Source organism: Melozone crissalis, unplaced genomic scaffold (assembly GCF_028551555.1).
Source record: "Melozone crissalis strain CALT ecotype California unplaced genomic scaffold, PUWL_Pcris_2 ptg000005l_1, whole genome shotgun sequence".
Taxonomy (NCBI): Eukaryota; Metazoa; Chordata; class Aves; order Passeriformes; family Passerellidae; genus Melozone; species Melozone crissalis.
Genome location: NW_026535783.1, coordinates 58,949,035 through 58,972,845, shown reverse-complemented (window position 1 = coordinate 58,972,845; position 23,811 = coordinate 58,949,035). Strand labels below are relative to the sequence as shown.

The 23,811-nt window shown below is 35.4% G+C and overlaps 1 protein-coding gene across 1 annotated transcript in view; it reads left to right on the top strand.

The window, feature by feature from the left end:
• Positions 1 to 23,811, top strand: part of NDUFS4 (NADH:ubiquinone oxidoreductase subunit S4) — a 47,812-nt gene that overhangs the window by 22,096 nt on the left and 1,905 nt on the right. The window contains exons 3-4 of the mRNA XM_054287544.1: positions 17,558 to 17,730; positions 21,172 to 21,245. Of these exons, the coding sequence (XP_054143519.1) occupies positions 17,558 to 17,730; positions 21,172 to 21,245 (247 nt within the window). The remainder of the gene's footprint in view (positions 1 to 17,557; positions 17,731 to 21,171; positions 21,246 to 23,811) is intronic.

Here is a 23,811-nt window from a genome sequence, read left to right as displayed (position 1 = left end):
TTTCCTAAATTACTTCTAAATGTACTGTTCTTTAATGTTAAAATACATATGTACATATATATATATTTTAATACAGCTTTTATATCACCTGGAAAGTATCATGTTTCCTTGTTGTGGCCTTGGGTGATGTACACATACGTCTGAAAAGACTACAATGCAAAGACAGACCCACAAAAAGAAATACTCTTCTATATTGAATTCAAGTGTACATTATCCAAAGTTAGTGTTGGACGTTACCCTGTCTAGCTATGAGAGTTTATACTTCCAGTTGAGTTAAAGTGAAACTAGTTTGAAGTACAGCTATTGAGTTCCTTTAGTGTTATTGTAAATACACTGTACGTGGAGTGCATATTTCTAACGTCATTATATGTTGTCATCAAGTTGAAAACTCTAATATCATATTTCCTGAAGTTTTTTGAGATCTCATATAGCATCCTTTTATAAGTTTTTTTATGTTGATACATATAATGTATCTAAATTATTACTTTATCTTTATTTCTTTAAGTGTTAGGTTAAATGTCAGACTGAATAGTGTTTTCTTACAATATTGTGCATGTAGGCCCACATGCTAAATGCAAAAATCTTTTTTTCTTTATTAAATTATTATAGGACCTGAAACAAAATGACAGAAAATTAGAAACTTCATTTGTAGATTTCATTAAAGTTTGGGAATAGTTTCCGTAATGTTGTAAATTCATGTTTTAGTGGGCAAAAATTATATCACATTAGCAAGGAAAATTGTCTCAGGGTTTGATGTGGTTTTCAGTTCTTTCAGCATTAGAAGAAGTTCTCTAGACACCTATTAAATCTCATTTTAATGTAGAGTGCTATCTTACCTTATTTTAAGTTGCTGCAATATATTTCCTAAGTTTAAGTATGATTAATTACAACCAATTGAAATTAATTTAGCATATTACAGGTGTTTTCTGTTAATTAATGTTACAAAGCATAAAACTGTTATTTCCAGGCAAGTTGCATTTAAACTGTACGGTGGAAATTGATGCATTACATTTAATTGAAAAGAACTTATTTTCTGTTACAGATTATTAAATCATATTTTGACAGATTTTTCGTCTTTGCCATATTTTGAATTTTTTTACTTTTAAAGCTGGACATCACCTCATTACCTTTTACTTGCATTTCAGAAGGAGCAAGAACAGGTGGAAGAGGGGATATGGTTATCCTTGTGAGCCACTCTCATCTTGTAACTTATTTTGAAACTGAATTCTTCTGTGACTTGGTGTTTACAAGGCTGGGAGAGTAATGCTGAAGTTGTTGAAAACTTTTAACTGCATATTGTAGTGAAATTAATCTGTATTTCCAGTGCTCTTGTAGACCTTGTATTCACATGTGTACATGCATATGCTAGAACTTGTTCAACAGAATGATTTGGTTCTAGCAGTGCTAAAATATTCCTTGTATTAAGAAACACAAATTAAGTACAAGATGTATGAGCATCCTGAGACTGAATAATTAGGCAGCAGTCAGTCACTTCGTTACTACAGCCTAGACTCTACTCTGTTGAATACAACAGAAAAATGAGTACTAATGAAATAGTAGGAAAACCAATAGTTTAGCCACATTCATCACACTAAAAAAAAGGTGTGTCTCTTAAATGTAAAAGGAGTTAAATGCTGAGTCTATGTAGAACATATCCAAGAAATTATATCTTTGTCTCAGTTATTAGCTGTTTTCAGTGAATACTGAATAAAATAACGTTTAATGAACAGTAAAACCTGAATAAAATAACACACAAAATGAACAAAGCTCAACAGAAATTCAGCTCTTGCATCTCATTTTGATTCTCTGGCCACCAATTAGGTCATATTCCAAGAGTCTGGGCAAATAGCTGTGTGAAAAGTAGTCTCTTGAGACCCTGCTTGCATTAGGAAATCTGGGCTATAGAGGGCAAAGGCTGTCAGCAGCAAATCTCATCCAGGTAATGTTCCAAATTATTTAACTGTGTGTATGGTATAACATACATCATTATATCATAATTATAAAAAGTTGAAGTGGTTTTGCCTGAAAATGGAGATTTGAGCTATTCTAGTTCCTGTGATTTGTTTCAGTTGTTGTGAGTAGGGTGCACCAATACTGTGTGTAGCTAAAAGTCATCCAGTTCAGCATGTCTGGGAATGTTTAAGGAGGCTTCCCAGTCAGTACTGGAGTTAGGCACTTTGGTGGAGGTTGCTGTTTGCAGCTGAAAGGTTCCCACTAATATCTGTCAATAAAAGGACTTTTTAATTGGTTAAATGATGATATTTTAAGAATGTTTCTAGATTAGAACTACTGTCAGAAATTATCTGTTGCACTGCTAAAACAGAATATATATATATATATATATATGTTTGTGTGTGTATATATATATATATATATATATTAGGGCTTGGTCACTGGGGAGTTGTAGTTACCTCACAGATATTTTTATTCTGTATCAGGCCAAAATAAAATGAGTTGCTGCACAGGGTTAAGCATTCCAGGGAGAGCTACACTGTGCAGTTTAAATGGTAGTAGTTTTTTCAGCATGGTGGGAACATCTAGGGGCAGACTATTACAAGCATGAAAGGCTAAACAGAATGATGCTATTAACATTTCATCGTGTGTCCTGAAGTTGTTTTGTCTATACTGCTAGTTAATCTTTTCTAAGTAATGGTTGAGAAGTCTTAGTACTGAACCTCGGTAAAGGACCATTTTCTGTCAGACTGTAGACAAACTGTGTAACTCACTGAAGATAACTTGTATAAACCAAACTGGGCACAGAAAATCTGACCCTTTATTTGAGGGCGAGCAGTTCATACTTTTGAAAGGGCATTCAAAATCAGCATATGCTGCTCAGCAGCCTAGCTAGGCCAGTGATGTAAGTCAGTGTGGATGAAGGAAAGGCCATGATGTCATCTACATGAATTTTAGTAAATCCTTTCCCACGTCTTCCTCCTGTAAAAAAATACCTGCCCATGGCCCAGATGGGTGTACTTTTCACTCAGGGGAAGCCTGGATAGTCAAGAGTTAAGTACTGAAAGGCCAAGTCCAGAGAGTGGTGATGGATGAAGTCCAGTTTGTACTGATCATAAATGTATATCCCCAGGGCCCAGTATCAGAGCCAGTCGTGTTTTGATTTCTGTATTGATGACCTGGTCACGGGGATTGAGTGTACCCTGAGTCAGTTTGTAGATGCCACCAACTTGAACAGGAGTGGTTCCATCTGCTGGAAGGTAGGAGGGCTCTGTAGAGGCGTCTGGGCAGGCTGATTGGTGGGTTGAGGCCAGTGGTGTGAAGTTCAGCAAGACCTAAATCCTGCCCTTGGGTCACAACAGCCCCAGGCAGTGCCACAGGCTGGGGCAGAGTGGCTGGAAAGGAGCTGGGGGTGCTGTGACAGCAGCTGAACATGAGCCAGGCTGTGCCCAGGTGGCCAAGAAGGCCAATGGCATCCTGGCCTGGATCAGCAATGCTGTGGCCAGCAGGGCCAGGGCAGGGATTGTCCCCCTGTGCTGGGCCCTGCTGAGGCCACACCTCCAGTGCTGTGTCCAATTCTGGACCCCTCCAGAAAGACTCCAGGAAAAACATTGAGGGCTGGAGTGAGTGCCGAGAAGGGCAACAGAGCTGGGGAAGTGATGATATTTACTGAGGGAGGTGGGGGTGTTCAGCTTGGAGAAAAGGAGGCTCAGAGCACACATCATTGTTTCCTACAATTACTTGGAAGGAGGACATAGGTGGGATTGGTCTCTTCTCTTAAGCAGCAGTTGATAGGAGAAGAGGAAATGGGTTGGATATTAGGAAAAATTTCTTCACAGGAAAGGGTGTAAGGCATTGGAACAGGCTGCCTCAGGATGTGGTTAAGTCGCCATTCCTCGAGATGTATAAAAGATGTGTAGATGTGGCACTTCAGAACATCGTTTAGTGATGGGCTTGTCAGTCCTGAGTTAACAATTGGATTCAATTATCTTACAGGCCTTTGCAGTGATTTCTATGACTCTAATAACTATTGTGATATCTGTGTAAAGAATCTTAGCAGCTTCCTTTTGGCTGTGTAGAGGTATGATTTAGTGCCTGTTTTAAATCCTTACTGCTAGATAATTCAGGAGTAACAGTGTATTAATAGGATTCTCAGAATATGAACCTTTTACGCAAAAATGTTGTGAAAACACTCCAGTCCATTTTTTCTAGAAGACTGTGTTATTAGCAAACATCACACGGTGTTTTCAGGATTGAGTCATAGTTTGTTCACCATCCAAATCCCAATTTTGGCTAGGATTAAAAATTAGTGAAATTGTATAATCTTTGTTTGATTAAAGAACCCTAGACTTTACTATAATAAACAGTGATAATACTGCAGCTCAAAGTAAAATATACAAACAAGTGAAAAATAGTCTGGAATGATGAAACTTCTTCAAAACTCAGTCTGATAGTCTACCGTGCTATGAAACAAAGGATATAGCAAATCACACTTTAACATGCATTTTAAAGTGTAATCATTGCTTTCCCAAGAACTGAGAGTACATAATGCACTACTCAGAAAACCAAAGCAGTAATGTGTCATAAAATTATGTGTGAGACAGCGTGACATTGCATTGAGGACTGTGTGTAGGAACTGTTTTTGCAACTCAGTGAGGAGAAACACTTGGCAAAGTATGTATGTATTAAGGACAGGCTTGCTAGATTTTCTTTTATTGAAACTACTATTTCAGCCAAGAATTCTCCAAGCATTACCACTATGTTAAACAATAAGGATATAGTGGATGTTCTATGTTTTGGTTTTTAAAATGCTGTTAACCCATTGTGGGTTAATTCCTTAAGGGTGAGTTGAAGCTGTTCCTAAATTACCTTAATGAAATAAAAGAATTTACAATACTCTTTCATTTAATCCATTCTAGCTGTAGTATTTATTCAAGTGGCTACCATAAAGGATTCAATTCAGGACAGTGTTGCTCTGTAGATGAGGATCTAACTGACAAGTTCTTCTGTACTTTATATGTATAGCTCTGAAAAGGACTTGTCATATTCAAAGCATATACAGGACGAGGATGGTAATTTCTTTGGGGGCTTAGACTTACTCATTCCCTCCCCCTAGCCTCAAATTTTCCTCCTTTGTCTTGTCTTCCTTCTCTTTATTTTTTTTCCTCTAAATTAGATTAGCAGCCTGCTCCAGAATAGTAGAATATGATTAAAAAATAATAAAGCTGCTATGTAAAATTAGGCTAATAAAGATTTTTTTCCATCCTTTACTTGGCAAATATGTTTTGAGAAACAGTTTCTAGTTTTGCACAGAGGGGCTTTGCATATGAAGCCTTTGATATGGAGAAGTACTTTCTTCAGTCATGGTTGTGTCAAGTAAGCAGGTGATCAGCTTATTTGAACTGTGTTGTACTTGAGATTCAAAATTACAAAAAGTGTTTTGTTTGCCTTTGGTCATCTACAGTTCTGTGTTTAACTGCCCTGATGTTTGAAAGATGCTAGAGGCTGACTAAGATATAAAACTACATTCTAGAATTATTTCAAACTTCAATTATTTCAATAAAAGTGAAATATTCAAAAGAGAAGACCATTAGGAAGTGAAAATGCACATCTACATTAATAAAACTGTCTGATTTAAGGGTGGACTTGCATAGGGTTAAATGTTTAAAGGCCTTTACTCTGCAGTCACTGATAGTTTATGTGTGAAACTGCATTTTTGCTGCAAAACATAATAGATTAAAAAGTTGTTTTTCTATTTCTCTGTTATACCATGCCCACTCTCCCCTCACCCAGTGAAGATTAAGAAATACTGCTTTGGGGAGGAAAAAAACCTTGTTTAAGTTAAAAAAGCAGATTAAGTGAAGTGTAATATTTGAAGGGTTTAATGACTCTGGAGATGCTGATAACCTTTCTTACTTCATGTACACCATTCTGATCTGCCGGAGTAGATGTTTGTTTCTAAACATTATTTTTTTGTTTGTTTCTAATTGAAATAATTAGACATATTCTTCTTTATATTTATCGTTGGTAGTTGCATTTGGTCTCAATTACAGTACAAGTTCAGGTGTAGTTACCAGTTTATCTAGTTACGTACATATTTTAAATACTGCTTATTTATTATGTTTTGTTGTTTGGCAATTAAATCCCTTCTTAGTTGGAATATCCTAACTCAATTCAGTCTGTATTACTTGCTGCAACTTGTTTTTCTAAGCAGCTGTAGTTCGATGAGGCTTGCAGTGGTTTAGAAAGCCCAATTGTGTGATAAAGTGCTTTCTGTAAGAATGTCTGTAGGCAACAAGTTACTCCCTGTGATAAAGAAGCTCTCTATAACTCTGACTATCCAAGTAGAAATTGCCATCACCTTTATCTGTCTTCTAAGAGCAAAAAATATTGCTATATGACTAAAATTCAGTTGAAGATACTTCTGATGTTCAGTTTAGAAGACTACATTTTGCAGGTAGCTCAGAACCCTGTATAAAGTGACAGGATCATTGTATCCATGGGAGCAATTTCCCTCTCATCCCTATGTAGGTTTATTTTGGGTTTAGGCTGGGGTAAAGGAATTGTATTTCCTTGGTCTGAGACTCTTTTCTTTTGGTACACAGTAGTGCTCTCTCTGCTGGCTGTTGGAAGGAGGAATGTTTGCGATTGAGGTTACACAACCCTTCTGAGTGTCTGTTTTGTCTGGGCTTCCTTCATACAGCATTACTGTGCAAAAATTTCAAGGTTTCAATCTAGTCCACTTGGTCAAAGTATGTTTTTAGGGTTGATTTTTTTTCATTTCATTGCACAGTATTTAATTTTCTGTGAACGAATAATGCTTTCGAAGAGTTTGCTGTGATGGCTGCTCAGAACAAATTAAAGGAGCATCATTGTGTTGTGTTTAATTTGGATTCCAAAGGGTTATTCAACATCTAAACACCTATTTGGCTTTGGAAGTCTAAATATGCAAACCGTGTTTCTAACTGCTAGAAAGAATAAGACAAAGTCATTGGTACAACCAAGTAATCAACAGGAGTAAGAAGTAACTTCATTTTTAGAGCTGTTTTGTTCAATAGTTTTTGTTTTTAAAGGAGGGTATGTCCATGTTCTCATAAAACAGTTCCATTATCTGAACCTTTTCTAAAAAACCCAAGTTAGTATCCCATGTTATGTTATTAATGTAGTTGACATGAATTCTTCTTGTGTTGCCAGGAATAGTGATTAAATTCCCTGTACATTGCTGGTTTTTCTGTGCATTCAAGTGGGTCTTTCTGCATTTATGTAATACTAAGTTGTAGAATTAAACCACAAATCCTAGCCTAAGAAAGGCTAGAAAACCACAAATCCTAGGTTTCTTGTACAGACATGAAAGCTGGTTCTAGTCATGGAGGTCTATGTGAACCATTTTATCAAGTCAGGAGGGAAAAGCTTTTCTTGTCTGGAAAGCCTGGTAGTTTCATGGGAATTCTTGAACATCTTGATCATGCTGCAAGAGAGCCTGGGGCTTCTTCAGTGCTTTCTGGCTGTACTCACATCATCAATGACGGAATCAAATGTTTTTCATATTCTTTATGGCATGTTTGTGAGGAATCTTTGAAGTACTTTCATGTGTCTTTTCTCAAACTGGCAAATTAACCTGTATTAATGGAGAGTGGGACCATGGAGAGAGCATCTGATGTTCAGAACCAGAGTTTTAATATGCCATTTAGTTCTTGTGCTGTGAAACATGCGCCGTTGGGCAGTTGCTTAGTCTCTTATATATATTTTTGGCATACTCAGTTCTACTCACTCTAAGCTTAAAGCAAAAGGAAGTCTTTGCTGATGGGAAAATAACTTCTATCCTATTACCTGTTAGCCTGAAAACTTGGTTAACAGGTCATAAGAAACTGAGCTACAAGGAATTTCTACAAAATACTAGTAAGACATATCAAAGACAGTATTTTTTAAAAGATGTTTCAGATAGTTCTGAAAAATTATGACTGGTAGTAATTCAGATTAAAATTTCTGCAGAAGTTGTTAATTTTACTTATCAGTTCATTTTCTGGATGTGCACATAAATTCATGTATGAAAATAAGTAACTGTTTTCCTATGTAGGCAAACATAATCCGTATACAAATCATGTATTTGAAGTTCTTACTGAGTATCATATTAACCAGGCAGAAGCTATTTTAAGATAAATATTGTAGGTTGCACTAGTGTTTTATTTTCTATTCTTCTGGTTTGTATTCTTTCTTAGGGCCACATTTTTGTTGTTTTGTTTTGGACTCTATTTGAAAGCATTTTTGAGTCAACTCATTTTGCATCTGTTGAGTCAGAAGTTGAATATCTTCTCTCTAATGTCTGGTTCCAATAAAAATTCTTAATTTTTTATCACCATTTAGTAAACACAAATGTACATTGTACTCTCTTTTGTTTTTTTTCCCCCCACAGTAATGCAAAAGTGAAAGGAAACCTTAATGTTTCAAGTTAATTTTCTTTGATGATGGATTTCTTTCTATTATATTAGAAGGTATAAGACCATAATTTCTTTCCTGTGAGTAAAGGCCAAGCATATAAAGGCCAAAACACTAATTACACGAACGGATTTCTAGAGGTAACTAGTGAAAACCTGTTGCGAAGTAATACAATATATTCTAGTTACACTTCGGCTTTTTTAGAGAGGGATTTTTGAAACCATCCATTTTAACTAGCTATATAGATAAATGTGAAAAAACAAACATTTTGTGCAATGGAGTTTAGGTGTATTTTATTGATAACATTGAAACAGTTGAAGCTCTATCAACTCTTTCGATCCCCACCAGGAAGTAATGGCTGTGCTACTGTTAGAAAAGAACCTTCTAAAACACAGTTAAGGTTTGAAAGCTATATGCACTAATTAACAAAATGCAGAGAACATTTAAGCTGTTAATAGCCGCAACATCCCTGATGCATAGACCTTCAATATGCTAACGCTGCATAACAGTTCTCTATTGTGCATCTCTTTAATGAGGGTAACTGTGTCAGTTCTTTTCTTGCTTCACTACCTGCTGTGTATGGAAATTATGTACACTATTTAGCACTTCCTTTCAACTTCTAAAGTGCATGCATATTACACAGAAGCATTACATCCTGCATTAGGGTAAGGGGCAGCTTTTAACAGGTCTGATTTCCTTGTAGTTTCTGAAGTGCAACTTTTCTTCTTCTAAGAAGCATGCACTAACAGGGATTTTGCTCTAAATTTGCATTTCTTGATTGGGGATTTGCTTCTGTTTTTGTCTCTTATGTCTCACAGCACTTGTAACTATATGGGCAAAAGATCTGTTACAGAAATCATTTTCTCTATAAAAGAGATGTGAAGAATAGAGAACAATTAAGGCAGGCATTGGTTGAATTTCCTGATACTCTTCTTAGTAGAAGACCATAAAGTAGTGTATCAGAACTGTCAAGATAAACTTTAAAAACTACTTTTTGCCTTTTTTTTTACCCTCACCTTTGATGAGTATCTTTATCTTAATAAACAGAATCCTGAATTGTTTGCTAACTTTTAAACCTTAAAGTTAAATGCTGCTCCATAGCTACCATTCAATAGGAAATTAATTAATTGGTAGTTGTGAGGTGAAAGGAAAAGAACACTAGAAAATGCACAATAATGAGATTTAAATTTTAGTGTTCTTTGCTCTAGCTTCCAGCCTTAGGACATAGTTAGTTAGTTAAAACTGAATTCACAATTAGTGTTTCATACACTGTAGTGACAATCTTTCTTATGATTTCATCATAAAAAATCTTACCAGAGTTATCAGTTCCAGATGTTGCTGTACATCCAAATGGGTACTCAGTAGCTCAGACCTTAGAATATTTGCTGTCCAGGTTAAATTAGGAATTGATCAAGGTGTTCCTGCCTTGCAGCAGCAATTCCACTGCCTGTGTGTAAGTAATTTCCTAATTCCGTGCAGGCTCTGAGTCTTTTTCTCCCTTGGGTCTTTTGCAGCTTCAGTGCATAAGGGAGCTTTGAGAAAGAGCCACATATTTAACATCAACTGAAGCCCTTTCTGAAAGCTGAAGATTATGAAACAAGTGGTACCTGAATTTGGGAACTCTACTGAGGCCTTATTTGGAAATTTTTTTAATTGGTACTTCTAAGGAAGCATTGTAAGTTTTCAGATGGGCATTAAGTAGATAATAATTCTTCATTTTCTTATTCCTGAAAAACCGTAACCTTAAAAAATTCATTTGAGTCATATGCTTATGGTTTATTTTGTAAATACACTTAACTTTTAGTGAAAGTTAAAAGTAAGTATTTTATTAAAATGGTATCAGAAACACACAAAAAATACAGAAATTATTTCCAGTGCACAAGAGTAGCCTGAATTTTGGCTTTCACCTCAGATATGAAGACCTCATCTTGAACTGCTGGTTAAGGCTCTTGGTGTCCATGATCAAAATTGCATTTTATAGACTGTAAATCATCGGTAATGAATAATTCACCAAGATATTATTGAAATACTGTGTTTAGCTTTGCAAGACAATCTGCTTTACTGTGACTTATACTAGGATTGTATTATAAATACTTCAAACTGAATAAATTATGTTTGAAAAACATGCCATCACTGAGCTACAAGTAAACTACATGTTATTTATTTAATAGTATATAAAAAATTGAACTAACTGGGGGAATAGGTACAAAGTTCTTTATCCTAGGTAGTGTCTATCTGCTAGTACTTCTGTCTGCTTTCTTTCAAAGCTTTTCCTGCCTATTCTCTTGTTTTGCACTGAGTAATAGTGTCTGTAAGAGCAGTTGCTTATGGTAGTACAGCAGGGAAGTGTTACCATGACGTAAATTATTCTAACATAATCAGATTGTTTCAATTGTTTGATTACCCTCTTTCATTTTCTAAATGCAGGTAAATTAAGACTGCCTCTTCTTTGATTTGAAAGTCTGTCATCTAAAAATGTGGCTGTAGTCTTATTCTTCACTAATTGATTTTCTTGCACTTTCTTGTGAATTTATAGTAGAGTGCTTGAAATCCGTGTGCTGTAGAAAACTGTTTTTAAAAGGCCTCAGAAAAAGACCTAGCCTTTGCTTGCACACACTTGTCTGTGTGTGCAAGCAAAAAATTTGCTAACATATGGTTTAGATGAGTTCTAGAAAATATACTTTCTCTAAATATAGTTGGGTTAGAATAAAAAGTAATTTGCAAGATCTTCTGTAATTCAGACTTTTTTCCATCTTGTTGAAGATAATCATGCTGTTTGTCATTCTGTCACTTTGAAGAACATCACATCTACACTGAATTCTCTTATAAGTACTAGTAGCAACATCTATTTTTATGAAATGTGCTCTTTGCCCCTGAGTGCCCCTGCTTTCCTCTATTTAATAGTGATTTTCTTAATAGAGATATAGAGAGAAATCAAAGTGTAAACCCAGCTATTTGATTTCCTTTCTTTTTAACATCTTTTTATTTACTCAGACAATATCTACGCAGCTAAGACATACTGGTCCAGGAAAAAAATACAGTATTAATAAAAAATACATTTTTGTTTCTTGCAATTGTTTCTTGGCAGAAAAAAATGATATGGAACAAGAAATAGCCTGTCGGTGCTGAAAGTGGGACTTATGTGTTTCAACTGTTTCATTTTTAAGTTTGTAAAATGTTGTTTACTTGTCTATCAGAATTCAGACTAAATGGTTGGTATTTTTTGCAAGGGTGTCAAGAAAAATGCCTCTCTGTTTTGAGTCTTGTGAAGGTACTGAGAAGTGCAAATCATGGATTTTTGTTTTTCTTTTCAGTGTTTTAGTTTAAACTAACAAAAGCACAACTCAGCAGCTTTTCCTATAACTTACCAGTAATCACTTTTATAAATAAAAATTTTCTGTGACTTTTGGAGGGATTATGGCTAGAAAATTTGGGGATGCATTGCAAGCTTCAAGTGAAGTGTTTTAAAGATGTGAAAGAAGTGCAGGTGAGAAGGATGTTTTCTAGTTATTATTGTGAAGTCATGTTCTAGTCCTTTTTCTCATTTGCTCTTTCCTGGTGTTTTTCTCAAATCACAGATTCAAAGAGATGCTGGTTTAATGGTGTTTGAAATGTGTTATATCATTTTATTTGAAGTGTCTCATATCAGCAAGTATAGAATAATGTTAAGCATGTAAAATATTGGGGAAGTGTAGTGAGCCATTGGAGCAGGGCAACAGGGAAGTTGTCAAGGAGTTTTTGCAACTGCAGTGAATGCTCAGACATCATGGTTGCTATAGTATTGCCTCAGCTGTGAAACACAAACTAATGAATAGAAATGCTGAACCTACCAGTGCTTGTTTTGGATGCTGACACTTCCTTTGCATAATGGCAGTCAGCAATCGAAAATGTATTATAGTGGACTTAGCTTGATTCCAGTAATGTGATGGTTTCTGCTTCTGTTAGACCTACTTTTCTGCATTTTGAGTTTCTCGTTAGTTTTTTACAAAACTGCTTGTGAAAAGAGATTTTCTTTAAATGGAAACCTTCATGAAATCTTTGTTATTATCAAATTCTGTTTCCTGCTTACAGTGTTTTGTTTTCTTTTTAAAAACACAGTTCTTTAGGTGCTTTTTTCAGCCTCTTTATTAATCATTCTGCAAGATGGCCACATGGAAGAATATGTTATGAATAATACCACGTTGTTCATCATTTACTGTGATAATGCAAAATGATTGTGAAGTCTGGAAGAAAACTGTATCCTGTGTGATACAAAGTTTCCTAAGGGCAAATATGCTTTTTCCCCTTGTTTTGTTTGTAGCTGTTAGATAAATGTTGTCTGACCATATTTAGTTCATTCTGCTCCATTTTTCCATTTGCAGTTTAGATAGCAGATTCTATTCTCTTGCATTGCCTTCAAAAATATTGTCTTGAAATATAGAAACAAAAATGTTCTGATCCTGACGTACAGTTAAGCAGCTGAGTGCATTAAATAAAAAACTTTTTTCACAGCAGCTACTCTGTGGGTATTATGCAAGATGTTCTGTGCTTTGATATAACAACTTCTAAATAAAGTGAATTGCAACATGGATTTATAGCAAAACTTTACGTAGTTAGTCTGGTAAAACATGTTGGAGGTGGGGAAGAGAGCAAGCTGTTGTAAACTCTTATAAAGTACAGAAAACTTCTACTTTCCATTCTAACAAGTGTAAAACTATTGAGGTTAAGTAGGTGGGGCAACCGGAAGTAATTGCTAAGGCCAGTGGCATTTTTGTGGTTTAATAAAGGCAGAAACTAATTATTCAGTTTTTATTTAAGTGAAATGATGCCAAAAAGGAGGTTCCTGTGGAGCAGCTGCACTCCTTCAGTGTTACCCTAATTTACCACAGACACAACTGTCACAAATAGAACTTTTAAACTTGATATATAGCCACGAAAGTAAGGAGCCCTTTGTCTGGAATGCATGCAGAAGAACTGCTTTATACAAATCAACCGGCAGATGACGGACAATGATGAAAATTTGATTCTTTGAAGTCATAATGGTCATTGAAATGTGTGAAATTCTGGTATTGAAAAGAGAGCGGCTAGCAAGACTCTAAATCCTGGGTGGTTGCTGGAAGCTTGCTGGGAGGTTTTTCTGTGTTTTGACATCAACTTCCCATTGCTTGTTCCCTGTTTCCTTTATTAAAAAAAAAGAAAAAAAGGGGGAGTGCTAAACTGTAGGTAGTTAATAGTAGTTATGTACAGTTTCTGTCTTCATGGTGAAGGAAATGCCAAAGAAGAAACATAACACCTTTATGGACACCTGACCCATCTATTCGAAAGCCTTTGTTTTCAGAGCTACTTTCAATCATTTTGTCTCTCTCCTTTAATTAGAGAGTTCTATTTCTTGTCCCCTTTGGAATTTCTGCTATTAGTGGAGTATTTAAAAGAAGGAAATTCTCATTCCCTTTAAAAGTCATCTTCGTGCTGAATAGTGCTTTCATTGACACTGCCTCTATGAATCAGTTTTCTTATTGCTGCATAGCACATTTTGTCTGTTACTACCCTTTCCAGAACAGCTTTAGCAGGCTTTCCACCATGACAAACATTCTTAAATAATCTAAGTTGTAATAAAGAAAAACCCCTGTGTTTTTAAGAAATTTTATATGATTTCCACGGTTTTAAAAAAAAAGGGGATTGTCCCTTTGAGCTTATTCCAAAAAGAGACAAAATGCCTCAAAATTAGTATTAAATTTTTCTTGAGTTACAAAAAAAAAAAAAAAATCAGAATTTACTATTCAAATGGCATATGTATTAAGAAAAACAATGTCAGAATGCACTTTTTAGATGGCAGCCAGTTTTAAAAATCTGAAATAGGGTTATTAATTTTTAGTAAACCTATACAGTTCAATTCTCAAGTCTTTTTTACTGTCATCTAATATCTTTAAGATTTTGAATGCTGAACACCTCACTAGTATCTTAAATTGCTAATACAGCAAAATTAAGGAACACTTGGAAAAAAAAATACTAATGTGAAACCAGCTGTCAAAAATATCTTTGTTTTGGAAAGTTGGTTCACAGGTAGTTTCAATGAGAACTTAAACTCAGAACAAAGCACTGAAGACCCAGCTAAGAGTTCAACCCAATGCAGCATAGTTCTTTTCAAGTATTATATTGTTTTAATGGCATCTTGGAGCAGGAGCTTTAGCCCATTGAAATGTCGCTTAAAGGACAGGTTCTTCTGTCACTAGCTGGAGCTGTGTGGATGAAATGATCACAATAGAGTGTTGTAATGCATTTTAAAACTGTGAGAAATCAGTTTGTCTAGACTAAGAGTGCGCCTACAGGGAATAGGAATCTTAGAGCTTCTGTGCTCTTTAGGTGTCAAGTATGTGATAGATGCCAAGCCTTTTTATTCCATATCTTTGGCAACAGCTCAGCTATGCTACAGTACCTTACATGTCTACAGCAAGCAAAAATCAGTGATTTTATGTCAGGACAACTTGAGCTTCAGCAACCAGAAACTCATTGTCCTAACAACTGTCTGTTCAATTGCCAGCTTTTAAAATGGGGAAGATATCAATAAATGATTGCTAGAAGGCACGGAAACTCTAGCGATAATGAGTGTAAGTATGGAGAGTTAGCAACACCAAGTAGATATTTCAATTTGGGAAAGCAGGCAGGTTTTAATTTTAAGTTTGAAAAGATTTTTATGGGATTAATCCTATATTATTAGTGAAATAACCTTGATTTAGAGCCAACTGAGTCCCCGAAAAACATGGCTTGAAGGCTATGTCTGGGTTTTCATTTTACTTTCATCCAGATAAACAAGTCTAGGCATTTCTTTACTATGATAATCTCACAAATACAGCATTTGCTGATTTCAGTCCTCTTTTTAGATTGTGTTCTGTATGCACTGTATAACATTTTTATGATTTCCTTGTGTTAAGGTTTCAAAAGAGAAAATAGTTTATGTCCATGATGCTATATAATGTAGTATCTTTTTTTTAGTAGTTCCAGATTATTCTGGAAGAATTCAAAAACTTCTAAAACTGAAGCATAAAATTCATAATGGACTTAAGAGTTGCTGAGAGTAATAATAGTAAAAAAATATAATCATTTTGGGCTGTTTTGGATTTTACATGTCTGAAAGTGTTTGATGATAACAACCCCCAGCATTTTTGCACATAGTTAAAGAGCAGTAAAAGAAATTTTTTGCGAATATTACTACATTTTCTCATGTTTGTTATATACAGAAATAAAGGCTAATATTTCTACCTATTTGTATAAATAAGCAAGCTGAAACATTGAATCCTCACCAAACTTTACTGCAGGTGAAAACTCTTTTTTGTTAAACAAAGCACTTTGCCAATTCAAATCAGAAAAAGTTTAACCAAATTCCTTCCTAAATTGCAGTTTAAGCTTCAGCAGTGAGAAGTGCCAGTCTGTCAGAAGGTATTTTTGCATAGGTGCTGCAACATTCCAGTAGCTGGTACTGCTTCTGTTTCATATCACTGCTAAGTCATATTAAAATGACTTGGTCCTAATGAAGGCATTTATAATGGAATCGTTAAGATACTTTGACAGTTTTTTGTGGTCATTTGGGTAGAAATGTCAGAAGTTGGACAAGTGGATGCTTGTTTGTTGCCCCTGCTGTCCTAATTGTAAATGCAAGTCAAATGCTTTACACTTCTTCCCTTTTATAGTTTTAAGGGACTGATTTCCCAAATTGTGTAAAATAAAATTGGAAATGAGAACTGCTGCTTTTCAAAGGATGATCTGGTGGCTGCATCAGGAAGTTTCACGTTTGCCACAAAGGAAAATCCCATAATGTTAATAGGTACATTTATGTAAAACGACACTGTTCTATTTAAGGTTCTCATTTCGTACAAGTCATGGCAATACTGTCAAGATAAGTTCAATATGCCGAAAGTTTTGCTGCAGCCTTCTGGAATTTGACCAGTTTACTACTTGTTCCTGGAGGGAGGGGAGGGGAAAAGGGAGACTAAGGAGCTCCCACTGGCCTTTTAAGTATGTAAGGAACAGGAGTAGTTTAACCTCCTTGGAGATGGATTTGATGTTTGATTTCAGTCTTTACTAGGGTGAACTGACAAGTTAATTTTGCATAATTACTGTTTAGTTTTTAGCAAAAATGTTCACTTTAATTATATCAGATGTTGCTGAGGGTAATTTTTCACAGCAATGCTTGTGAGGTTTTTCCCTATCTTATGCTTTGTTAAAGTCAGTTAATATTTTTAGGCTGGTTTGAAGGATTTATCTTTGTTACATTTATTTTGAAGGCTTATCCCTCTAGTAGAGGAGGGCATCCTACTGTTGATTATATACAATGTTACAAATCTTTTTTTTTTTCTTTGAAGTTTGGAATCTCCTTAATCATTTTGTTCCTCACAAATACACTGAAGAAAGTTACCAGCATCAAATGTCCCTCTGTTGATCTTGAACGTCAACAGAAGAGCTGACTGTCAAATGCTGAGTCATAACTTGAAACATGATGAGGGGTCAACTTTATTTAATTACTTATGGCTAGAGAGATAAGAGCTGACTTTTAGCACCTTCTCTGCAGTCTCAAACAATTAGTAGCATATTGTGCAAAAGATACTACCTTCTGCCTCTTCCTTCATGGAAAGGATAGCTTCTTGAGTCACCATAGGTGTTGCTGTCTCTGAACAATATACAGAGTTAAGCCCAAGGAAAAGTGCTTATACTGCAGTGCATACTTGGCTGGCAAATATTTTGGTGAATAGTCCTGTTCATGTTTTGGAATTTGTCAATGTTTCAGTCAACACTCTTAATATTTTCCTGAAGGAAGAAAGCATTTGCACTTTTCCTCATTTGGTTTAGCTGGTGCAAGTTGAAGCCGTCCTGACTTTGCAGCTGTGGACAGAGAAGGATGGGGGAAATGTCCTGTCCCTCCTGTGGCTGTAGCCGTTTTGTACATGGGAGATGAGCAAGTTCAGGTAACTGGTCCGAGCAAAATCTAACCAGTCAAGGGAAGCAGAATAATAGCAGCCCTAGCATGTATCACCTTCAGTTGTGTTCTGTTGAAACTACAATTTAGTTTTCTAAGTTTTTTTCAGCTTTGTAACTTTAAATATAAAGCATGAACCTATGTAAAAAGCATAAGCAGTATTATCTTACATGTTTCGGATGAACTCTTTTCTAAAAAGTCACATTATGTTTTTTCTAGGATATCTCTACTTTAACTGGTGTTCCGGATGAGCACATCAAAACCAGAAAAGTTCACATTTTTGTTCCAGCACGTAATGCAATGCAATCAGGAGCTAACAATACAAAGAAGTGGAAGATGGAATTTGATAACAGGGAGCGCTGGGAGAACCCTTTAATGGGCTGGGCATCTACGTGAGTACTTACTGAATTTGAAAGTACTTTTCTTCTATATTTGGCTCTCACTACTTATTAAATTTGAAATATCAAATATTTCTACCTAAATCTGATTGTATTATAACAGTACTTATAGAAAGTGGTTGGGTTTGTTTGTTGTATGACCCGTTAAGTTTAAAAACAGATTTTTAAAGCTCATTTCATCATCTGGAAGAGTTCAAAAAAGATGTTAACAACCACACATTTCAGTAATTACATTGGGATGATGTTATTGTGTGGCAGCATCAGGACCTGAAGGTCCATAAAGTAGTTAATCATTCTTAGCTCTCAGTTGCATCTTTTAAACAAAAATAACAATATTTCCAGATTTTTTTTATCCTGAGGATCTAAAATGAGGAGTCATAACTAATTAAAAAACCACAAGAAGCCCAGCTATTTAAAATATTATTCTGTTTGTTACAGGATTGTCAGTATTAGCATTAAAATCTTTAAATACACGAAAAATCCAGAAAGGTACTAGTCTTAGCTAAATATGCTGTATTTTGGAAATGTAATTGCAACTTGTATGCATCTAATTCTTAATTTTTTTCTTCATATGAATACAGTACCTACATTTCACTGTGTGGTTAGAATTCCTGTTGACTCGGAGAACTATGTCAGCAATTCCTCTGACCATATTGTAATCTCAGAGGCAATATTCAGAATAGTTAATGGTTAGACATAAACTGAAATCAACCACTACAGATTTTTTTTCAAACTTCAGAAAGAGTACTGTGTGTACTGAGAATATCTGGTTGCTACCATATTAGCACTTATCATCGAATATCACAAAATGTTATGAAAAAAACTGTAAAACCTTAAACATGAAATAATTTCAGGATGCGTTTTTTAAGATGTATTAACATTCCAAATCCAGTCACAGAATTATTTTTTTTATATATATATAACATAAATGTATCCAGAAATTTAGTTCAAAGTAACTCTGAAATTAAGTCTTCCTGTTGCATTGATTTCTCATAAAAATTTGAGAAGGCTCTACATATGTTTTTATTTTGGGGTAGGGAAAGGAATTTCTTATGGGTAAGCAGGCTCCAGGTAAGATAAAAAAAAAGTGCTCCATTGAGAATCAACCTTTGCTAGTAGGTTAAAGGTTTTGTAAATTAGTTTGTATCCATTCATTTTTAAGGCATACTTGTGAAAACTGTTAGTGTACTAACTCTAGTAACTCTGGTGTTACCATTTGACACCCAAAAATACCCAAGAAGAGTTTCTTCCATTGAGATTTAATTTCTGCAAAAAACATCTCACAGACAGTTTTGCGTTTACTTTTGAATAATGTAATGGGATTAGTGGGTAAGAGCTCGCTAGGGTCTACATGTTAAAGCCCTTTTTTGTCTGAACTCCATATACTTGAATATATTGGAAAGACCTGTACGTCTTTCCTATATTTCTGTCATTTTGCAGTCTTATTTGGGGCTGGAAGTTTTTTGCACTTGTTTCTTGGCTATTTCAGCTTTTTTAAAGTGAAAATTATCCAGTTACAGATCTAAGTAAAATGGACCCATGGCATGTTTTTTTTTGTAATTGGGAGGTTTCATTATGAGAATGGCTAAATATATTTCTTGGGTACACCTTTTAATTTAAAACTGTAAACGAAAAAATGTGGGAAGTGTGAAGTTTTTGTTGTATGAGATCTCATAGGAGAACAAAACATGGAATCCTAGTTTTCAGTGATTGATAGAACAAATGGGGATAGGCATGGGAAATTCTGCAACACTGGTAACTGCTGACACTATCAGGACGTCCTGCTGGACATCCTGAAATCCAGTTTTCTCACACAGATAGCTCATTTGTGGAAATAAATCAGAAACCTATTTAGATTGAATGAAAGATGATTGCACATTAAACAGAACTAATAATGTCTGCACAATTCTCATTTCCCAACTGCCTCTGTCCTGGAAGGCTTTTGCCATATTTGCTGTTCTGAACAGTCACTGGTCCCTCACCACACTTCTGACCTAAAGCTTCTTTGTTCCTTTTTAGCAGTGTTGAAAAGATTTTTCCAGCCCCAATTATGGAAGAAAATAACAATAAGCAGAAGTTGTCACAATATTGCAGTATACTGGGGCCACTTAGTTCTCCACTGGTCATGTCATCAGCTAATTCTTAGTTCTTAATTCACTTAGATGCTGTTATAAGAGAAATCTTTAAATATCTTTAAGAGAACCTATCTGCAGTGGCTTGCAAAAGTGTAATTTCTGTCTTTATCCTAGGTTTGTTTGTTTGTTCGTTTGTTGTGTGGTTTTTGTTTATTTGTTTCTGATTTTTTTATTGGGGAATATATTGGATATGTAGTGAACTCCATTTTTCCATGTGTACATGAGATAAAATTACACTGTTGTCTTTGCTGGAAGCGAGATTCCCCCTTTTCCCCTCCCCCTTCTCCAGTCACAGACTTTGCCCTTTATTGTAGAGAGTTCAGTGTATCTTCAGTCTTTTCTCTTCATTTATCCTTCTAGCTTCAAAGAGAGAACAGTTGAGAGGCAGCTCCTTCAATAGTTTGTTGCAATTTGGTCGTCTTTCCAGTTGTCTCCCAGGCTCATAGGCAGTGTTGTCACAGGGAGGTTTTATCTGTCTTTGTTTTGCTACAACCAGTATCTAATTTCTTTAAGAGTTAGAACTCTTCTTTTTTTCCCCCATTCTTTGTCATTGTTCGTAAATTGAGCTTTTATAGCAACAAATAAGGCAATTTTGTGTTTTCACTGAGAATTTAATTTGTTTCAAAAACCTTTATGGTACTTCATTCATGCAGTTGAGGAATAGCTGGTCATCTAAAACAAACTACTATGTAATTACTTAGCTAGCTGTTTGCATTTTGGAGCTTCATTTTCAGTTGTGGCCTGTGATCTGCTTGCTGTGTAGAAATGATTTGTGGGGGTCATGTGACCTCTGCTAAAGCAGTACTCTCAATATTTTTCTAATGTACTTTTCTGTTTCTGGTTAGTTCCTTCTCTGCTCACTTCAGTATTCTGTTCTTTTCTGTCCAAGATTATTCTTCGCCTAACTATTCTACAGACACTTGGTCTCCTTGAAATGTTCAGAATTACTTTAGACCTCCTGATCTTACAAAAAGAAAGGAATTTTGCAGATTTAAACTAAAGAGTCTCGCAGAGCACTTCCTATAACCTCAGCAAGTGGTTAGACGTGTGTGTCTAACAACCCAATTAATTTTTGCAAGTAGCTGTGAGGGAAGTCTAATGCACTGAAAAAGTAAAACAATACTTTGCCAAAAGTAAGTGTTGACCCTGAAGATAATTTTTAGAAGTCTGCTGAATAGTTTTATGAGTTGACATACTACTGTGAGCTGTGTAATACAGTATTTGATTTAACATTTGAGATACAGATGCAATCTTTTTCTATTTCCAGTACACCTAAAAATTGTCATCTGTTTACTTACAGAGCTGACCCTTTATCCAACATGGTTCTTACTTTCTCTACTAAAGAAGATGCCATTGCTTTTGCTGAAAAAAATGGTATGTATTGTATGTATGGGCCATGAGAGGTTCATCCTTCCATAGGCAATCTTGATCTCAAAGTATTAACAATAGAATAAGTACAGGATAAAGTACCTTCCCTCTTTTCTGCAGAGTTGGTAAACTAGTGTTCTACATGGGGAGGAGGAAAATGAGAAGGGAGGATATTTCCAGGGGTGCTGAAGGCATTGACTTTAGACTTTCCACTGTCTAGAAAGGTGTTTCAGCCATTATTATTATTATTGAAATGTAATATTAATGTTAAAATTCTTTTGCACCTGTCTCTGTTTTAAATGAGAGCTGAATCAGACCTTACTCAGGTCTCGGAGGAAAGTTAATACTTCAGGTGTATCCCAGGGTTGGTGTTCCAGCTGCATGGTGGTGTGATCTTTGCCTGAAGGTTTAACATGGGCATCTCAGTTCTTACTAAGGAAAACTGTCAGAGGTCCTGTGAATGTTTGATAATAAAAAAAACAGAATTAAATTATTACCAAGTAATCTTGGACTTCATTTTTGGCTATATTGTAGCATAGATTTATTATAGAAGAAACCCAAGAGGATCATCAAATCCAACTCACTGCTCCTCACATGACTACCTAAAAGGAAACCATGTGACTAAAAGCATCACCCCAATGTTGAGCTCTGAGAAACTTAGTGTTCTGGTCACTTCCCTGGGAAGCCTGTTCCCATGACCACACTCTCTCTGTGAATAAGGTTTTCCTATTGTTGAGTCTGGGCTTGCCCAGAAGCAGTTTCATTCTATCCTTGTGTCCTGTCTCTGGTCACCAGAGGGGAGATGAGCACATCCCCTCGCTGCTCCCCATGAGGAACCTGTAGATTTAGGATGTTACACCTAACTCTGCCCAGAATTAGAGTCTAAACACATACGCTTGGTGATTATTCTTATTTGTGAAAAAGACAGTAGAAAAGCCAGTATAATTACTTAATAGTTGTTAAGGCAATGTTATATCACAGGGAATTTATCTGTAAACTTAGTTAGGCTTGTATTTCCTGACAGAATGAAGGTACCACAAACCATACCCATAATCTCAGCCTTTTGAATATTCAGCAGTCCTTTTTTCTGCTAGCATGAATTTTTTGCTGCTCTCTTTTCTTTTTCTTTTTTTCTTCTTTTAAATCAACTTCATTTTCCTTAAAAAGGTTAGCTTGATGCTTAGTCCCTGTGGATGTGAAGGTGATTAATTACATTGAGATAAAGCCAGGAATAATGCACATGAAGTGTAAGGTTCTTCAGAAGTCTTCCCTGTGGTGTGCAGCTTTCAACTATATTTAGGCTGGGGTAAATAGTAAAGTTCCTTGGCCAGACCAAATTATGCAAAGTTGTTAGAGGTTGATATTATGCGTCACAAACATGGTAAGTCCTTTAGCCTGTGCATCTAAGAAACTAAACCATTTAAAGTTCAATTTACTTGCACTTTTTAATAGTAAAAGGTAGAATATAATTTGTCTGTTCCTCTTTAAATGGAAAATTTTTGGCTTAGTAATACTAATTTTATTGAAAAATAGGTTTTATTATCTAAGAAGTGGATAGGATCACATTTGCATTGGATAACCTGTGCAATTTTATTAGTGTATTTTACTGTTTTATGAACAAATGAAATTTGGGAGAATTTGGCACTATGTTTCTGTATTGTTCATATTATTTCTTGAACAATTCAGCATATAGGAGAAAAAAAAATTATTGTAATGACCTGCTTATGTCATCTCTTTGTAGATGTTATGTTTTATCTTTTCAAAATGCAGACTAAGTAAAATGCATTTGTTCAGTGTAGAAAGTTTATGCCTTCCCTGAGTTAGAAATTACTCCACTGTGCATGAAACCAACTAAACTAAGGCTATGACTTGGTATTAATATTAGTAGTTCAATATTCACAAAGCTTGCTCTTCTAATTTTACCATAATTGAGATGCACTGTACTTTTCTGTAGACACTGACTTGCCTAACTTTTAATTTCATTTTTCATTTATGTGTATGATATGTGCATAGTATTTTCTGTAGTGATAGCTTGAATATCATGTGTAGCTAGAAATACAAATTTTACATTATTTAGTTCTGCTTTTTAAGAGACATTAGAAATTTAGGCAGACATTTACATTCGAAGTTAGCTTCATAACCAAGATAGTATTGAGACGTAGCTATGTCTAGGAACACAAATAACTACCTCTCCCGGTGGCTCCTGTGTGAACCGCACAGATTTTCCATGACAAAATTCCTTAAGAACCTGGAATGTAATTTCTGAAAATTCTAGATATTTCAGGTTATTTTGGTACAGTTAGTAAACTTAAGAGTTCTTTCTCACCTAACAACTTAAGGAGATTTCTTTCTGCCTGCCCCATCTGATGTGTTTTCTAATGTTGGAGTAGCAGCACTGGATACAGTAACAGGAGACATTGCTGTCCAAAATTGCAGCTGAGGATGGTCTGAGTTCTAGGCAAGGAGGTAACATTTTTAATTGGAAGAAATGAAAAATTCTGACTGTTGACCTAATTTTTTTGCCCTGTCTGAATCACTGAAGCAATTGTTTAAAAACATACAGCTTAAGTAA